Source organism: Trichosurus vulpecula, chromosome 1 (assembly GCF_011100635.1).
Source record: "Trichosurus vulpecula isolate mTriVul1 chromosome 1, mTriVul1.pri, whole genome shotgun sequence".
Taxonomy (NCBI): domain Eukaryota; kingdom Metazoa; phylum Chordata; class Mammalia; order Diprotodontia; family Phalangeridae; genus Trichosurus; species Trichosurus vulpecula.
Genome location: NC_050573.1, coordinates 77,305,693 through 77,325,804, shown reverse-complemented (window position 1 = coordinate 77,325,804; position 20,112 = coordinate 77,305,693). Strand labels below are relative to the sequence as shown.

Here is a 20,112-nt window from a genome sequence, read left to right as displayed (position 1 = left end):
CAGTTGCCAGCCAGGTGCTGCCTTAGAGATCATTTGGTCCAACACCCTCATTTTACAAGTGGGGAAACAGGTCCAGGACACTGACATCCCCACCAGTGATGCAGTGAATTGCTGGCTGGGCTAAAATTCAAACCCAGGGCTTTCCACTGATTGATCAGAGCCCTTTACACCAATCTCTTTTCCTTCTAACCTAGACTTGTTGCCCCTTCCTTCTTCCCTCTCCTCCCTTCCCCTACCTTCTCCTTTACTCTGTCCTCTCCTCTGGATGAAGGCATTTGTCACCACCTTTAATCGAGCCATCCAAGTCTATGGACAACAAGGTGGGGGGTGGGTGAGTCCTCCATTATATACACATACATATATGTATATATATTTAAAATGCCTGCTGGAAGAAAAGGAAATTAATTAGAGTCCAACTGAGAAGTTTCCATGCCTACTCTTCCCTTCAGTGGGCAGGTGATGTTGCCTTTCTGAAAGTCAGGCCAGACCTGAAGAAGCTTCTGATGTTTGAAGGGATGGACAAGGGCAAAACCACGGAAGTCACAGCGATTGTATAATCGGCCGAACATCAGAAAGGTGTTGGGGGGACTGGGAGTGGGTTCTACCCCTAGCTGGTGCAGGCACAGTCCCACGAAGACGTCTTCTAGGTGAACAGCTGGCATTCTTCGGGCAATGGAGAGAACCTTAAGGGCCAGGGGTCTGGACAGCACATAGCCAGGGCTGCAGCAGTATGGTGGGTACCTGGCATGGGAGAACATGTCTAGGGGCATGTACTGAGGATGGGACTGCCTTCGAATGGGAATTCTGTTTCTGTAGATACAGCCAGTGATGAAGTCTGGCCAGGGTTGTTGCTCAGGCTTCAGTATCTGCTGCACCAGCAAATGGGGGTTCAGGAAGACATTCCCATTCACCTTAAGCACATAATGGGTCATGGGACAGTACTGGGCCACCCACTCTAGTCCCATGAGGGTTTTGAGGGTCTGGTTGTGGTAGGTATCCAGGAAACCCACCTGGAGGAGATCCTTGTGCTTTTCATCTTCTTCTAGTAGATGGTGGGAGGAGAAGTCAGAAGACAGGCCCATTAGGAAGAGGCGTCGGATGATCACACCAGGTACTGTGGTTTCATTCCCCCATGTATATCGGATGGCATCTCTCAGAACCTGGTCCTGGGGCTGAGTCATCACCAACATCACCAAGAAGGGCACTCCTCCAGAAACTTTGCACTTGTCTGGATGGTTGAGCAGGAAGGGGAAGACCTGGCTGGATTCCCTGTCCAGGGGGAGTGGAAACTGGGCTTGCCATGTGAACTTCTCTAAGGTGGGAGTCAGTGTGTCTTCAATCCTGGAGCTATATGTTGGTTCTCCTGAAGGCATCCAGGCACCTTGTGACCAACGCACCAGTAGCACCAGCAGTCCACCACAGGTTGCTCCCAGAAGGACCTCCAGTACTGGATTTCCCCTGATCAGCCTCATGATGCCAAAGTTCTGGGCAAAAAGGAGGGAGAGACCAGGTCAGGGTAGGTAGACATTGTCCTCTAGCCTGGCCTTTGTGCTCCCTTTGAAAGATGCCACTACTCTCTGGTGGCTGGGAGTGGAGAAGAGCTGGGCTGTTGAACCGGAGAGGAAGATCAAGAAAGAGCCCTGAAGAAGAGTGATACTTAGAACTAAGTGGAAATGCCAGGGTACTTTATTCCTTCACCCTAATTTGTACAAACCTCAGTGGGTGGAGGTGGTGGTGGAGACAAGTAGTAATTCTCCACAAAGTTTGGGGATGTTACCTGTAGGTGCTGGGTGGATAATTTAAGGTAGAGCTGTTCTGGATGGGAACCTGAGCAGGGGTATTGAGGGTATGTGTGGTCATAAGGACCTGAAGTACTAACTTTTAGGATCTTATAGGCTGGAAAAAACCTTAGAAAGAATTCAATCCAACCCCCTCATAATATCATAGGATCAAAAAATCATAGACAGAGTTGGAAGACATTCTAGATGTTATACATTCCAAACCTTTTGTTTTACAGAGGAAAACAAGTGCCAGAGAGATTAAACGGATTGCTCAAGGTTGCAGGATGAGTTGGGGTCAGAGCCAGGACCAGAACCCGGGTGTCCTGCCTCCCAGGGTAGGGTGCCTGTCTAATACTTAACCTGGAACTTAATTATCACATGCTTCTCTATGTTTCTTTTCCCTTTCCTCCCCCTTCCCATGTCATTTTCCCAGAGAATCTTCTGTTCTCAATTAAGAGATCTTAGGGATCAAGCCAAGATTACAACAGCTTCCCACCTCTTACCATATTCATCCCAGCCAGGTCCTAGCAGGAATCCCCACTTACTCCCTGGAGGAAGGGGAACCTTGGCTTACCTTCTGCATTGGCCTCCATTCACTTGAATATTCAGTTTTATTGCATCACAGTTAACCTGCCACTCCCCACCCCCACATGGGGCTGTGTTCTGTGGGGTTGTGAGTCAGGTCACTTGGAAAGGGATGTCTGCAAAGGGGATGCCTATGTGCAGGTGAACACCACAAGGCATTAACAGCAGTCAGCCAAATCTGTGATGTTTGTGGGTTTTCTTAGCAGTCGAGTTTTCACTGGAGTTTTACAGAGTGTGAGCTAACATCTTGCATCCAGCCTCATCTCTCTGATTTCAGTGTGAACCACCCCGAGGATCATGGTGGGAGCGGGGCTGAAGCCATTTCTGCTTGTCAGCTCTGAGGGGAGATGGAAAAGGGAAAGGAAAGGTGGGAATGAGGGTTATTATTACTCAGCATCTTGACCCCATCTTTACCTCCTTAGCCCCAACACTCTCCACCTGGCTTCAGCCACTTATTGACCCTAGACTTCACTATATTTTCGAACAACATCACTTCCTATTGACCTTTGACTTCAGTATATTTTGGAGCAGCATCACTTCCAGGATTCAAAATCGTGAAGTTATATTCCCAGTTTCCTCACCTTCCCCTCTCCCTGTCTCACACTAATAACCTTGCTCTTCTTCCAGAAAATCTGTCCTACCTTGGCCTCATGTGCCTTTAATATGAAGCCTGACCCTATGGTCTCCTGTTGAATGCCTCAGAATTATAGGTTTAGAATAAGAAGTCAAAGAGCTCAATTTTCCATTTTACAGATGAGGAAACAGACTGAGTGGTGAATTGTCTTGCCCAAGGTCACACACAAGCAGTGAGTGGCAGAGCCAGCATTTGAACCTATTTCTTTTGACTCTGAATCCATCCCTCTTTCCCATCGTAGGATCCTTTGTCAATAGATTCCTCCATAGTTGCCTTCCACATGAAGCCTTTCCTGATCCCTCTACATGCTACTGCCTTTGCTGTACTTACCTTATATCTCATTTGTATATACGTATAGAGAGTAGGCACATGTTGTCGCCCTTAGCTAAAATGGAAGCTCCTTAAAGGAAGAAACTTTCATTTTGGTCTTTGGATCCTAAGATCTTAACATGGTACCTGTCCCATAGTAGGCACTTAAATGCTTGTTGATGGATTCATTGCTGTGCTGACTTCCCCCTCCCTTTTTTAGGTTGCTACATTTAATTTTTTCTTTTTAATATATACTATTTTCCCCAAATTACAGGTAAAAACAAATTTTTTAAAACATTTTTTAAAAGAAGTTTTGAGTTCTAAATTGTATCCTTCCCTCTCCCTCCCTGAGATGGTAAGCAACCAGAGATAGGTTATACATGTGTGGTCATGTAAAACGTTTCTGTATTAGTCATTTTGTACAAGAAGACTCGAATAAAAGAAAAAGAATGAAAGAAACTGAAAAATAGCATGTATCAGTCTATATTTCAAACATATCAGTTCTTTCTCTGAAGGCAGATAGTATGCTTCATCATTAGTCCTTTGGGATTCTCTTAGATCACTCCTGATATTTGTAACACCCACTCCCAAATAGAACTCTCAGCAGCGGATTTTTCTTTCACTGAAGAAAGATATGGATTCAAACTGATTTCACCCCATTTCGTGGTACATAACCTCAACTGGGGGCCCTCACTGCTGGGCAACCATCCACTCTACAAATCCCTCTCATTTGCCACAGGGACTGTGCCCAAACCATTGCCTCTTTCCTTAAGCCCAGAGGAAGGCTAAGGGAAGTCTGCCAGAGTCTAATACAGATCTCATGTTCTTGTCCAGTAAGAAGGTAGCGATTTTGTTGACTGGACTCAAGGTGTCACTCTAGGGTAAGAGAACACATTTACAGGTCCCACCAGAGGTTTCATTGTTAGATGATAGGTGCCAAGATCATCATTCATCAGGATAGTCTTAGAGGCGACCCATTTATATCTATGAGGCCTCCTACACTGATTCAGTGTACAGATACTCAACAACAGTTGAGTTCAGTCATGTCCAATTCTCTGTGACCCCATTTGGGGTTTTCTTGGCAAAGATACTGGAGCTGTGTACCATTTCCTTCTCCAGTACATTTTGCAGATGAGGAAACGGAGGCAAACAGGGTGAAGTGACTTGCCCAGGGTCACACAGCTAGTAGGTGTCTGAGGCCAGATTTGAAGCCAAGAAGATGAGTCTTCCTAACTTCAGGCCTGGCGCTCTATCTACTGCGCTCTTGGGAAAGTGCCTCCCAGTCCAGTTCATGAACTGCATAGGAAGATTAACCTTGATTCTGTTGGCTCCAAATGACCAAAAGCTAATCTATAAAATCCCTTTTACCTGTGAATCCTATGATCTTATGGTTTTATGACTTTGGCCCTTCCCCCAAATCAAAACTACCCCTGAGGAACAGCTAGATTGGTAAAATGGATAGATTGCTGGACTCGGGAAAACTTGAGTTCAAATCCTTCCTCAGGTGCTTCCTAGCTGTGTGACTTTGGCCAAGTCACTTGACCTTTCTCAGCCTCAGTTTCCTCATCTATCAAATGGCCTCAAATGAATTCAATGGCCTCTAGGTCTCCTTCTACCTCTAAATCATGGATCCTGGTATCTTGTGAATAGGATATTGATTTCACAATATATTCAAAAAGGTAAAGTTAGGGGCAGCGAGGTGGCGCAGTGAGTAGAGCACCAGCCTTAGAGTCAGGAGGACCTGAGTTCAAATCCAGCCTCAGACACTTGACACACTAATTAGCTGTGTCACTTAACCCCAATACCCTGCCTTCCCCTTTCCAAAAAAAAAAAAAAGGAAAAGTTGTACCACCCTATGTGTATACGTGAATAAGTATTGTCCTTTCAAGGTCATTGGTATCTGGATAGATAGATAAAGTATTTATTAAATATTTGCTATGGGCCGGGCCCTATACTAAGTGCTAGGGATAGAAATGTAACCTTGAACTAGGCAGTTCCTACCCTAAAGGAGCTTACATTGTAATGGTGTTGGTGGGGGAAGAGGGTAAACATGCATGGCTGGAAATGTCCAGGAAGTTCTGTAGGGGCCTGGAAGGCTGGCCTCTCAGAGCCCAGTTCCATGAATTTCTGCTGGAAATTCAGCTGGGATTGCGGGTAGGGACTAGCGATAAAGGCTCAGAGGGTAGCAGGAGACAAAGGATAACCAAAATTTGGGATTAGTTGAGTAACAGGGTACATCAATGTCATCGTGGAGGGAAGTCCTAGTGGAATATGCCAGGGAGTCTATACTTGGCTCTGTGCTGGTTAATATTTTTTTTGATCAATGGTATTTTGATAACCTTGGATTTTCTTCTTCCAAAAACTGCCTATTCATATCCTTTAAACCATTTATCAATAGAGGAATGGCTTTTAGTCTTATACATTTGAATCAGCTCCCTATATATCTTAGAAATGAGACCTTTAACAGAGAAAATTTTTTGCAAAGATCTTTTTATCAATTTCCTGCTACTTTTAGCTGCATTGGCTTTATTTGAGCAGAAATTTAAAAATTTTATTTAATGAAAAATTTCCATTTTACCTTTCATGAATCTATCTCTTATTTGAGCTTGAAATTTTCCTCTGTCCATAGATCTAACAAGTAATTTTCTTCCATGCTTCTCAATCTATGATGTCACCTTTTATTGTCTCGTTTGGAGTTTGTCTTGATATATAGAGATGTTGGTTTATACTTAGTTTCTGCCAGACTTTCAAGTTTTCCCAACAATTTTTGTTAAACAGTGAGTTCTTGCCCCAATAGTCGGAATCTTTGGGTTTGCCAAATACTGCCAAATACCAAATATTGTGTTCATTTGCTTTTGTACATCGTGTGCTTAATCTGTCCCACTGATCAACCTCTATTTCTTCCACAGTACCAAATTGTTCTTAATAATTATGGCTCTGTAGAATATCTGATCAAGATACTTTTATTCACTTTCTCTTTACCCCTAGAATGTTAGCTACTTGAAGATCAAGGGCTATCTCATTTTTGTATTCTTGTATTTGTATTCTTGTGCCTAGTGCCCAGTGCCTGACACATAGTAAATATAATAATGCTTTTTGGTTGACTGATTGGATGAATGATTTGAAGAAAGGCTACAGTGACACGCTTGTCTGGCATGTACTGTTGGCATTTGATTTACATGGCCTTCTTTAAATATGCAGGAAGGAAGAAAGCTGGCATAAGTTAAATCCCCTCGGGGGATCTGGAGTAGTAATTCAGAGTGCAAAATATCTGAGTCACCAATAGGTGGCACTCAGCTTAAGCTTTTACCTCTGATGGAGGCCACCCATTTTTGTTTTGTTTGTTTTTTTGCCCTTCAATTTTCAGAAAGAAAGCAGCATTTACCCTTTGGGTTATCGTTTCCTTAGTCTGCTGATTAACAAAATATTAAAATATAGTATTTATTACAATTATTTTGGCTTGGTTTTTTTAGTCCCTTGGGATAAATTCCTCTCAAATTCTCTCTGTATTCAGTGGATTCAAGACCATACTATATGGATCGTAGCAGTTTTAATAGTGTGGTTTTAATGCTCAAAATTAAAATGAAAGTAAAACACATTTTTAATACCCCTGCAAGACAGACCTTGTGATCTTTCTTTCCTTCCCTTTCCTCCTTCATACTCTTTGGTGCTAGGGAATTCCCAAGGTTGGGAAGCAGGGGAGAGGGAAGGACTCTTAGTATTCCCACCAAGACTTTTACCACTCCTCCTCCTTCTACTCTCCTCAACCTCACCCCGCCCCCCCACCCCCTCCCCGTCTAAGGTAAGAATCATAGCAGCTCAAGATTCTGGGTGATAACTGATTGTAATCTGGCATTTTCTCCCCTCTGAGCTGGTCCACTCAGTGTAGTCTCAAGGCATCACTTCATCTGTTAGCATAGCCTTGGGACAACCCCTTTAAGGTCCCAGGATCTGTTCTGCCTTCATCCCACATTGAATTGCCTAGTCTCTTGAGAGATTCCAAGGCAGAGACTATGAGGCAAAGTTCCCTTGGGTTGTATATACTGGGAAGAATAGTTTACGTGTGGGAGTGTCCAAAAGGATTTTGACATTGAACTAAATTTAATCAGATGAAATTCAAGAGGGACTGATAAAATTTTACACAGGGATTTCAAAAACCAACAAGTCCAAGAAGGTGGAGGTTTAGCTAGATGGAAGTTTGGATGAAAAAAATTTGGAGATCTTTTAAAGGGGCATATTGCCCATGTAGATTATATGGGTCTACATGCACTTCCCTAAATGCAGCTCATGGAGGTCTTAAATAGAGATCTCTGGAATCTTACCCCTCTCCAACAGACACGTTGATCCCTACCAAGAGGGGAGCATGAATCGAGGACATGAGTCTAGCTGGCTCTGCCTTCTTCAGAGAGATGGTACCAGACTAGAATCATATCTATCTGCCTCCCTAAATATTTCTAGTCTAAGGGGAATGAATTTTGGGTATAAGCTGCTTTTCCTGGCCACTAACTCTTAACAAGAAAAGAGTGCCCCAAGCTAGTTTGAAGACTTGGTTCCCTTCCCATTAAATGTAACTCAAAGATTATCACAATTATCACACAGCAAACAAACTCATTTCCCCAAGCCAAAAACAAACAGAAATCAGAGAAGTTATATCTACAAAATACACAGAGTGAATGAGCTCTTCCACTGAGAGTGAGATATCTCAGCTCACTTTGAGAGAGTCCCATATCTTACCCAATGAGAAATCTCCAAAGTATCTGTGAGGCCAATCAGTAAGTGAAAGATCTTCCCCCCCCACCTGTTAAATAGGCCTCACGTGGGGCCAGCTAAGGGAGGCTTCATTAGAGGCAGGTCCACACCTTTGTGATGCCAATCAGTGATTAAAGACCTTTCCCACACACTCAATAGACCTCAGGTGGGGCCCACAAAGGGAGGCTTGATCAGAGGCAGGCCTACTCCCTTTACTTACTAGGCACTAAGCCTCAGGCCCACACTCTTTTGATGATTAGGTGTGAAGTCCTTGGGTCCTAAAAAGAGTATAAAAACCCAGAAGGTATAGAACTCCGAATATGCAAAAATTCAGAAGTCAGAAGAGAAGCCAGAATTCAGTGTTGATGTTGTGCCGAAAAAAGCAAGTGAGACCCGGATATGAATTTTGATGTGGAGTAAAGACTCAAATCTAACAGCCCTGATCAGGGGTGGGGTCAGGTTATTTAAAGGGAAAAAACACAAACTGATTTCCATGGAGATGGGAACACGAACAGTGGGGTGCATGAAGATGGGAGCACAAACTGTGGGCAAGCTGGGGCAAGATGGAGGGTAAACTGGGGTGGGCAGGGCACAACATTGACAGAGCTGCAGAAGAGAGTGCTGAGCAGAAAGTGAAAACCAGGGAGCTTCAGAGACCAGAAAACTAAGGGGCGAGAGAATGCAGGCAAGCAGACAGTTAGGATTCCTGAGTAATTGTTTATGGGAAGGTCCTAGCAGGAGGAAAGGTCACAGGATGACTTGGTTCCTTGCTATAATACTATGTTATAATTTTCTTGTTGCTACATTGAGGTGGGCTTATTGGTTTTGGAATATAATTACTGCTATATAGAATTGGAGTTATTGGTCTTGGGATTTTATCCACTGGAATCTAAATAAATGTTATACTTCCTCTGCCTTCTACCTAGAGAGTTTTTCATACTTTGCAATTCCAAGCCATACAGGCATGTTCATGGTCATCCTTGAGGTCATGAATTTTCCTTTACTGATACAGTATCTAATGTAGCAAGCAGGAAATAGAGACTTGCTCAAGGTGTTGGCTCCTTCACATGTAGGCTTCTTCCCAGAGTATTTTTCTCCCTTCAGGGCTCTCTCTTTGAAAAGAGCCTGGAATTACCTCTGTACTCATTCAAAGTCAGAAGCTGGAAAAAAAGAATCTCTCCTTTTCTAAGTTCTTGAAAACTCTGCCCATCATGCGGGAATGGATTGGCTAATAATCATCCTTTCCACTTATGAAAAGAGTCTTAGGCAAATGTCTGGGCTTGAGCCATAGGTTACATTAGTAGACTGCAAACTCAATGTGTTGACAATGTGATGTGGCAGTCCCAAATCTAATATACTCTTAAGTTACATTAAGAGACAAAGGATTCAGTGGAGGTCAGAGTTCTACTGTATCCTGCCCTGGTCAGATCCCATCTCAAGTTCTGTGTTCAGTTCTTGGTGCCACATTTTTGGAATGACATTGATAAGCTGGAGAAATCCCAAATAATCCCAAAGATGTTGAAGATGCTTGATATCATGCCGTATGAGCAGCCCAGAGCTTGATGATGTTACCAAATCACCCAATGATATCTGAATTCATTAGGGGGAACATCAAAGCCAGAGGAGGATTCCATGCCCCAAGAGTATGATTTATTCTGGATGTGTGATTTCTCATATATGTGTGTGTCCTCTCCACACATGTCTCATAGCACCAGAAGTTTCCTATGTGTATACCTTCTCCATTTTCCATGAATCGTCCTTTTTATGCTCCTTCTTTCCTCAGTAGGGTGGTAACCTATGGGAGTGTGTACTCCTCTGTGTATGGGAGGATTTTCCATATCATTTATTTTTGCTAGGCTGTTTACTTAAATGGGCAGCTAGGTGGCACAGTGGATAGAATGCTGTGCCTAGAGTCAGGAAAACCTGAGTTCAAATCTGGCCTCAGATACTTATGTAGCTGTGTGACCTTGGACAAGTCACTTAACCCAGTTTGCCTCAGTTTCCTCATCTGTAAAATGAGCTGGAGAAGGAAATGGCAAACCACTACAGTTTCTTTGCCAAGAAAACCTTAAATGGGGTCATGAAGATTTGAACTTGACTGAAAAATGACTGAACATGTTTACTTAAATGTCTTTTGCTTTGAATGAATAATAGCAGCTAACATTTACAGAACCCTTTAAGATTTGCAAAGTACTTTACAAATATTATCTCATTTTATCCACACAACAATCCTGGGAGGTAGGTGTTGTTATTATCTCCACTTTACAGATGAAGAAACTGATACTGATAGATGTTAAGCGACTTGTCCAGGGTCACCCAGCTAGTAAGCATCTGAAGTCAAATTTGAACTCAGGTCTTCCTGACTCTGGGTCCAGTGCACTGCACCATCTAGCGGTCTAACTGTTAAGTCCTTTGGTTGATCTGGGAAAAGAAATATAGGTGAAGGCTTGTGAACTCTGGTTTTTAATGGATCTTGACCCTCTCCAAGGAATGTATATGGTTTCTGGGAGGCCAGCTTTGGCTAGGTGTTTGCTCCTTCCCTCCCCCATCTCTAAGAAGGATGTTATACTAGGATATACAAGGGTGTCTAGGCGGTGCAGTGGATAGAGTGCTGGACCTGGAATCAGGAAGTTTGCCTCAGTTTCCTCATCTGTAAAATGAGCTGGAGATGGGAATGGCAAATCACTCTAGTATCTTTTTGAAGAAAACCCCAAATGGCATCACAAAGAGTTGGACACAACTGAAAAATTACTGAACAAACACTGGAAATATATTTATCTATACCAGCAATATCTAAATATTTCTTGTCTAGGGGCAGGAATCTGATTCAGAACAAAACCTATCTCCCTCATTACTATCCTTTTGTCACCAGCTTAGTTTCTTCCTTTGAAATGCTGGTTACAAACAACACCAACACCAACCCCACCACCACCACCAACACCCATCAAGCAAACCCATTCATCTAAGTGAAAAGTAGAGAAAGCTTACAGGTTAGATTAGAATAGACTAGAAATGGCATAGAAGTGATTGAACTTTTTGGATGGTAAGGAAATAAATTTTCAGCTCAACCAAGAGAGAAGCCTGGAATGTTTTGAATGTGGGCTACCTTTCAGGAAAGGCCACACATGAGGGAAGTGCACTAGGCTACAAGAAATGGAGGAATGAGAACAGGCAGAAAAGAGAGGACTCTGGTGAAGTTGGCTGGAGTTAGGAAACAGGCAGTATTGTCATCACTGCGTACTATAGAACACCTCAGTTAGAACAGGGCTTCTTAAACTTTTTCCACTTGTGACGCCTTTTAGCATTTTGGCAGCATTCCTTGGCATTGTGTGGCCTGAGAGCACGAGCAGTGCAAAGTGCCTGTGCTTTGTGTGCCGAACCAAGGCTGCAGCAAGTTTCAAAATGCAACACGGGCAAGCGCTAACAGAAATACCTCTGATTTGTTATGCTTTTGGTTTTTAATTGACTTTTGATCATCGCGTGTTCAGAAACTTTTTACTGTTGCCAGATTTTTTGTGACCCCCGTATGGGGTCTTGAGCCATGGTTTAAGAAGTGCTGACCTAGACAACAAGAAGAAATAGCCGAGAAGTCCAGGAAACATCATAAGACTGGTGTGAAGTTCTTATATAGTAGTAAGGGGGAGCTTCAGTTATTGGATATCTCCCAGAGCTCCAAGATCAATCATTCATTAAGTATTTATTAAGTTCTTACTGCTAAAATGACTAATAATTACTTGACTTGTTACAGTAATAGTTTCATCCTTCAAAATGTGGAGGAACCAACAAGGGGAAATTTTATTCTAATCTTGCTGAGATTAAATTGCAGTGAAAATAAAATTGCAGTGGTTTTCTGATTGGTTTCCCTCAAATCCCTACCAAAGGGATTTTCATTAAGCAAGTATTGGATTGTGTCAGTCCCCTACTCGACAAACTCCAGTAATTCCCCATTGTCTCTAGGATCAAATACAAACTCTTCTGTATAGCTTTTAAAACTTTCTAACCTGGCCTCATCTATATTTCCAGTTTCATTGCATATTACTCCCTTCTCACACTTTTTGAGAAATAAGGCCTTTAGAAACTTGCTGTAAAAGTCATTGTCTGTGGTACCTTTTAGCAAAATGTAGTTTCCCTGATTATCTCTTTTAAATTAGTCCTCTAATTCTTCAAATATCTATTCCCCCCAACCCCCGAAGAATTGTACTCAGTTTTGCTGGGTATGTTATTCTTGGTTGTAATCCTAGCTCTTTTGCCTTCTGTAAAATCATATTCTAAGCCTTTCCCTCTTTTAATGTGGAAGCTGCTAAATCTTGTGTGGTCTTGCTTGTGGCTCCATGATATCAGAATTACTTCTTTCTAGTTGTTTACAATATTTTCTTCTTGCCCTGGGAGTTCTGGAATTTGGCAATAATATTCCTGGGAGTTTTCATTTTGTGATCTCTTTCAGGAGGTGATCAGAGGATTACTTCAATTTCTAGTTTACCTTCTGGTTCTAGGATATCAGGGTAGTTTTCCTTGATAATTTCTTAAAAGATGATGTTTAGACTGTTGATCACGGCTTTCATATAGTACAATAATTCTTAAATAATCTCTCCTCAATCTATTTTTCAGGTCAGTTGTTTTTCAGATGAGAAATTTTTACATTTTCTTCTATTTTTTCATTCTCGTGACTTTGTTTTATTGTTTCTTGATGTCTCATGGAGTCATTAGCTCTCACGCTTGCCCAATTCTAATTTTTAAGGAATTATTTTCTTTAGTGAGATTTTGTACTTCTTTTTCCATTTGGCCAATTCTGGTTTTTAAGGAATTTTTTTGCATTTTTGTGTTTCATTTACCATCAGGCTAATTCTGTTTTTTAAAGTAATATTTTCTTCAATAATTTTTGGTGCCAATTTTACCAAGCTGTTAATTCTCTTTTTCTTGCATCATTCTAATTTATTTTTCCCAATTTTTCCTCTGCTAGTCTTAGCTCTTTGTATAGTTCTTCTAGGAATTCTTGTTGGGCTTGGGTCAGTTGGCCTTTTTCTTTGAGGCTTTGCTTGTAGCTGTTTTCACATTTTTGTCTTCTTCTGAGTTTATGTCTTGCCACCATGATAGTTTTTATAATCGAATTTTAGTTTTTGTTGTTCTTTGCTCATTTTCCCAGCCTATTTGACTTTGAACTTTCTGTTAAAGTTAGGCTGTGCTTACCTGGAGATGGGTAGGCACTGTGCCAAGTTTCAGGCTTTTTTTTTGTGCTGCTGTTTTTAGAGCTAGTTCTCAGGGTTTGCAAGTTTTCAGTGCTTCCAAGGCATAATCCTGGGAGAGATATAGTCACTGTTCTCCTGGTCTGTGCTCTGGTTTTTCCCCAGGAAGGGCCCCTGCTCCTATGTGGCCACAAGCACTAGTGTTCCTCTCAGTCCTTGGACAGTGACCAGGTTCCCTGCTCCCATATGACTGACCACCTGCACTCCTATCTGCCCTGGTACTGTGACACAGAACTGCTTATGGGCAATAGAGTTGTCAACCAATACCAGTTGTACCCAGTGCCAGCAAAGTGCCCTTTAATCTCTTCCTAAATAGTTGTCCAACCCCCTCACTATCTTTGGGCTGAGAGCTCCCAAAGCTTCCACCCAGGGCCCTTGACTCTTCCACCTTCTCAGCTGGGAACTTTTTCCTGCTGTTGGGATTTGTTGGGGAAGGAGCTGAACTGCAGATCTGGGAGCAGTAGTCTGTCAGTCAATAAACATGTATTAAGTGCCTTCTATGTGCCAGGCACTTTGCTAAATGCTAGAGTAGCAGGAATGAGGAAGAGGTGATGAGAAGGGGGCATGCACACTCTGTCCCCTTACCATACAGCTTGGAGTGTGGAGTTGGGGTGTCCTCTGTGGGGAGCCCTCCCCCTCTGTACTCCCAGACCCTAATCTGACTTTTCCTCCTCTCCAGTAAGGACAGGGGCTCCCTGCTTCCCTAGGACCAAGCAAATAGCTATAAAATCCTAGATGTTTTTAAGGTACCAGACAAGGGTAGGAAATGTCAGGGGCAAGGAATTGAATTGCCAAGCTTATTTCATTGTAAAGAAAATTGCTTAATGTCATTTAGTATCATTCTAAAATAGAACATTTTAAAAAGGAAGAGATCCCCTCCACTTAATGGAGCTGTACACTAGATGTGCCTCAGATGCATCAGGGTCAATGAGCCTGCAGGATGATCTCAATGTGGGGAGAGTGTGTTGATTGGTTAGATTAATTAGTGGGACTCCTCAGGCTTGGCAGCAACCACGGTTGATAAATACTCCTAATCCCAGATTCTTCTGTGACCATCCTGCTGCTGCATTGGACCCAGGGTTTTTTTTTTTTGGCCTGGTGATTTGGCAAGAATCAAATGTTATCCATACAAGAGTGTGGGAGGATGACATCACCCACTGGGTAGCAAGATGGGCAGCTATGATTGTGGTGAACCAAGAGTCCTGCCCCTCCTTTTGATCTTTGAACTGGAAGACGATGGAGGGGTGATCTCTCCACCAATGTGGTCTGTAGCTTCTTCTGTGGAACCACCACACACAGAAGGGAGGGTGAGGAAGCTGAGATTTAGTTCCTGGAAGCCAGCATTGTTGATTTCATTTTTGTTTAAGTGACATTTAATCCATGTGTTTAATGGATCACACACAGTTAAGAAGGAAATTAGAATCGTAATGAGAATGTGGGCTTGAGCAAAGTAAATTCTAAGACTTGTGAATTCTTATGGGTACCTGTTTATACCGCAGACAGAACCTGTGCCTTATGACTCCCTACTAGGATGTCTAGGAGTGGTAGGATCCAAGCTAACCACATCTCTGTGTGTACCAAACGTCTAAAAGATTATTCAAGTGGGTTTTTTTGGGAGGGAAGGGAAGAAGGAGAGGCAATTGGGATTAAGTGACTTGCCCAAGGTCACACAGCAAGTAAGTGTGTCAAGCATCTGAGGCCAGATTTGAACTCAGGTCCTCCTGACTCCAGGGCCAGTGCTTTACTCACTGTGCCACCTACCTGCCCCTTGAATGGGGTCTTGCAAGGTGCCTGTACAAAGGGTCTTGGGCTAGCCATTGAGGGCTTGGACCACCATTTGGTGGCTTATACAGAGTACATGCTGACCAGGACTTAAAGCATCACCTTCTGGGGGACACATATGCTTTGTTTGCCATTTGCTTAGCTGCCTTTCCTCCTCAGATACCAACAAATAAAACTGAATGCACTTGGGGAGAGGGCATGCATTGATTCCCATAAGAATTCTTATTTTATTTGTTCACTTGGCTCGTGCTTCCAATTACTAAGAAGATTCCAGTCTCCTTCCCAACTTCATGTGACCCAAAAGGACTATTTATCGACATGTGGATTTAAATGTTTGTTTACTAAGATACAAAATTTAAAATGTTGGTTTTGAAATCCATAGTCTTCACTTCACCACAGACTTTCTCCACTTTGAGGAAAGGCCCAGACTGGCCATCCCTCATTCTCCAGGCCTAACCATGATCCTTCTCCCTCCCTCTGGCATCTCCTTTTCAGCTTTCCTTTTCTATTTCTTGTACTTTCCCCCCCTACTCAAATGTAAGTCCCTTGAGGTCAGAGACCCCTTTTCCCCTTGTATTTATATGCCCGGCGTTTAGCACAGTGCCTGGTACATAATAAATGCTTATTTCCAAAGAGGGCACACAGACCACATTAGTGGAGGAATTGTCAAAGATGAGGGCATGAAATTCCTTATTTTACTGTAGAATGAGAGAACATCCTCCACCCCAACTCGTGTCCAAGGACAGCATTGACTTGGCTAATTGCCTGGTGAAATCTGAAGCATGATTAGTTATTTGCCAATGTCATTCCCCAAATGCGACACTCAGAACCGAACACAATACTCAAGATGGGAGTCCAAGCAGGGAAGTGGACAGTGGGACTCTCACATCCCTTGAAACTGGGAGGCAGAGCCCAGTGTCTGGGCTGAGGTCTTGTCTCCCCTTCATTGGTTCTTATGAACCTAATCCTTGCCCTTTCTGTATCACATCTTGCTTACATTTTTTCAATATTTCTCCCAGTGTTTCTATATTAAATACTGATTATATTTTCTGAGGATGGGGTCTTCCACTGATCATTCTAAGGGATAGGAGAAAGGATATTACTGTCAAAAACTTTAATGATGATATCAGCACCATGGGGGAACATTGTCAAGTTGGAGTAGGAGCTTTTGGAAGGGGGGGTCCTTTGGGGTAGGAAAGGCTGGAAGAAAAGGGAGAGCAAGTGGGACCTAGATGGAGGGCAGCAGGGTCCCTTTGCCAGAACCTAACTTGGGGGGCAGGTGGTGTTGGCCTTTTGAAAGTCCATCCAGATCCAGAGTAGGTCCACGGGCTTGATGGGATGGACAATTGCGAGCTGGTTGAAATCACAGCGTTCGTATTCCCTCCCAAAGAACTGGAAGATATCTAGGGGACTAGGAGTGGGTTTCACCCTCAAATGCTTCAGGCACAACCCCACAAACACATCCTCCAAGTAGATTGCCTTGATTTTCTGGGCCACAGCCAGGATTTTCATGACAAGACAGCCAGACATCACGTAGCCAGCCCCAGCGCAGTAGGGTGGGTAGATGGTTGCAGGGAACACCTTTCGGGGCATGTACCACTTGTAGTGTGGCTTCCTCATGGGCATCCTGTTCTTGTAGATGTAGCCAGTGATGAAGGTTGGACGTGGGGGCCCCTCAGGCTGAAGCACCCGATGTACCAGGAAGCTAGGATTCAGGAAGACGTCGCCATCCACCTTGAGCACATACTGGGCAGTTTGGCAGTGGCGGGCCACCCACTCCAGCCCCATCAGGGTCTTGAGAGTTAGGTTGTTATAGGTATCTAGGAAGCCCACCTGGAGCAGGTCTTGATTTTCAGCATCCTCCTCTTCTAACAGGTACTGAAGGCGTCTGTGTAAGTGGGATGGGAACAGACCAAGCACAAAGAGACGACGGATAGTCACACTGGGCACAATGGCTTCGTCACCCCACGTGGTCCGGATAGCCTCCCGGGCCTCACTGTCCTGAGGCTGAGTCATCACCAGCATCAGCAGGAAAGGGGCAGTATCACCCTGACACTTGTCTAGGTGGTTGATCAGGAAGGGGTAAGAATAGGGATATTTCACCACTGCCATGTCTGGGCTCAAAAGTTGTTTTGAGAGTCTCTCCTTGGGGTTGTCCAGGACATCTGGGGCCAAGGGGATCAGGGGTATCAGGGGATACAGGGAGCTCTTGGACTTAAGGTGGAGTTGGGGTCCTAGAGGTTTTAGGGCCCCCCGCTTAGCCTCCAGGAGCAGTGCCAGCATCACTCCACAGGCTATACCCAGCAGAACCCCCAGCGCCAGATGACCCCACGACCACCTCATGGTGCTGTGTGTCCTGGGTAGGAGGAACAAGAGACCACAACATTATAGGTGCTGAGGCTACACCATTCACAACCCTAGCTCCCTTTTCCCAGGCCAGAAATGTGGACGGTTGGGCCAGAGCTCCCAAGGTGTGGATCTGGGAGCAGGAGAGGAGACAACAGGGGAATAAGGAAGGAGGCTGAGTAACCTCCTGTGTGAGGGGCCTGGACAGGGGTCTTGGAGTTTGTTCAGTTAACCAGCTATAAAACCCTGTTGGACCCTTTCCCTCTTCTCTCAGCCTCTCATCCTTTCTTCCTACTCCTCATTAGGAATAGGAGCTCACCCTCCCACCAAACTCTATCTATAGAAAGTTAGAGAGGATCTTTATTCTGTCCTGCACTAGATTATTACAAAGACAAAAGGAATGGTAGGACCTTCAGAACCACACAGTACTCTTAGTGAATAGTAGCACCTCCTCCTCCCAAGGCTAAAAAGGCTGCCATCTTGCCCTCCCTAATATGGGGCCAGGGTCAGGGCACATCTTAGGGTGGGAGAAAGACTGGATGGTCATCAAGCTGTGGGTCCCATTCAGAGTCTCATCTTTGTAGATCACAGTGGATTAGAGCTGGATTCAAACCCTACTGCTATTATTTACCCCTTTAGGTAACCTTGGGCAAATCACTGGACCTCTCTGGGTTAGTTTCATCTGTAAAATGAATGTTTAGCTCCAGAGAGGCAGATGGACTTGGAGGACAGATGGAGGTGTATCTTTTTTTTAGACAAGACCAATATGGGAATTTGTTTTGCTTGACCATACGTGTTTGTAACAAGTTTTGTTTTTCTTGCTTTCTCAAAGCAGGGGAGGGAGAATGAAGAGAGGGGAGTGAGAAGAGAGAGAATGCATACCTGAAAATAAAATAAAATCGAATTTAAAATAATTTTTAATGAGTGTGTTAGGCTAAATTTTCTCTCAGTCCCCTTCCCACTCTAAGTCTATGATCCTAAAGGGGTCTACACTGATAGGGAAACTGAGGCTTCTGTGGGGTTAAGTGATTTGTTGAAGGTTATATAGTGAATAGTTGGCAAGATGAGGAGCTAGAATCTAGGCCTATCGCCTCTTAGGCCAGGGCCCATCCCTCCACAAAGGGGGCTCCCTCCCCATCTAACCTGGAATTCTCTCTTCTCCTTTAGTTTCTCTTCCCAAGATCTCCTTTCTTCAGCTCCCCAAATAGTTCAGAACTCATGGAACAGTGAGCCCTGGGAAGCTCATGGAAGTCACTGTCTTACAATCCTCATCCTAGGCAGTTCATAGCAGAAACACCCAGGCCAAACAAACCCCTTTAGGACCTTGGCTTCTGCCCTGAACCCCTCTCCCTGTACCACCATCCCCCATTTGACTATTTTAGCTTTATTGCATCATAGTAAACATGTCACCTCTTCTCACTCCCAAGATCCAAACTGTCTCACTCAGAGTGTGGATATTTTTTTCAAGTATGGGACAAATATTTATTTTCTTTTTTTTCGTTTAATATGGATATATTGCTTGTATATCCATTAGAGTGTTTTTTAATTTATTTTTTATTTTTAGTTTTCAACACTCAGTTCCACAAGTTTTTGGGTTCCAGATTTTCCCCCCCTCCTTCTTCTCCCCCCTCCCCCTCAAGATGGCATATAATCTGATATAGGTTCTACATATACCTTCACATTAAGCTTATTTACACAATAGTCAGGTTGTAAAGAAGAATTATAACCAATGGAATGAACCATGAGAAAGAAGAAGCAAAACCAAAAAAAGAGCAAATTTTTGCCTCACTCTGCATTCATACTCTATAATTCTTTCTCTGGATGTGGATTGCTTTTTCCATCATGAGTCTTTTGGAGCTGTCTTTGAACCTCGTATTGCTGAGAAGAGCCAAGTCTATCAAAGTTAGTCATCACAGATACTGTGTGTCTAATTGTGTATAATGTTCTCCTGGTTCTGCTCCCCTCAGTCAGCATCAGATAAGTCCAGATTATAATGAAATCTGTCTGCTCCTCATTTCTTATAGCACAATAGTACTTCATTCCATTCGTATGCCACAACTTGTTTAGCCATTCTCCAATTGATGGGTATCGTGGGGATATTTTCTGCTCATTCTACAATTAGCTACATTTCTCTGGGATATCTCTGTAGTTTGAGTCTGTTCATCAGCTCTTGTACTTCCTTTGAACAGAGAATGTGAGTTCACACCTATAATATTTTAGTGCCTATTAGCTGAATTATCCTAGCACACCCTCTGGTTAGGCATTTTGGAATCGAGATGGAAAAGTTTATCCTTTTGTATTCTTTCTCCTCCTTTAGCTTTGAAGGCACCGTGATCTCCTGGTTTTCCCCTTGTTTCTTTTCCAACCTCTCATTTTTTACCTTCTTCACTGTCCTCTTGTCCTCCTTTCAACTCCTTTAAGGGTCTTGTTTTGACCCTCTTTTCTTCTCTCTCTATGCTCTCTCCCTTGGCAATCACATCCAGGACCATAGATTTATGCAGGAATATGCTGGTAATTCTGACTTTCCAGAAAAAAACATACATGACACACTTTTAGGTTTAATCTGCATTTTCTCCATCACTTTATCAAATTTAGACAATCAACAAAACACTAAATCAAGCCCAGGATTTGCCAACTGTCGAGGTGTAAATGTTCATTCACCCTGAAAATTTTAACCATCAGC

The 20,112-nt window shown here is 43.3% G+C and overlaps 2 protein-coding genes across 2 annotated transcripts; both read right to left on the bottom strand.

Moving 5' to 3' along the window:
* Positions 1-267: 267 nt before the first annotated feature.
* LOC118844214 (beta-1,3-galactosyltransferase 2-like) lies at positions 268-2,380 on the bottom strand. The gene is made up of 2 exons (XM_036752057.1): positions 2,285-2,380; positions 268-1,484 (listed from the first exon to the last, which is right to left on the bottom strand). Exons 1-2 carry the CDS (start codon positions 2,291-2,293, stop codon positions 402-404), a joined length of 1,092 nt encoding a protein of 363 aa, XP_036607952.1. The 5' UTR covers positions 2,294-2,380; the 3' UTR covers positions 268-401.
* A 13,804-nt stretch (positions 2,381-16,184) lies between these two features.
* On the bottom strand, positions 16,185-18,786 carry LOC118843299 (beta-1,3-galactosyltransferase 2-like). The gene is made up of 2 exons (XM_036750873.1): positions 18,573-18,786; positions 16,185-17,439 (listed from the first exon to the last, which is right to left on the bottom strand). Exon 2 carries the CDS (start codon positions 17,424-17,426, stop codon positions 16,347-16,349), a length of 1,080 nt encoding a protein of 359 aa, XP_036606768.1. The 5' UTR covers positions 17,427-17,439; positions 18,573-18,786; the 3' UTR covers positions 16,185-16,346.
* Between the last annotated feature and the right edge of the window lie 1,326 nt (positions 18,787-20,112).

Coding starts and splice junctions, on each gene's coding strand:
- LOC118843299 (XM_036750873.1), bottom strand. CDS start 17,426: ATGAGGTGGTCGTGGGGTCATCTGGCGCTGGGGGTTCTGCTGGGTATA.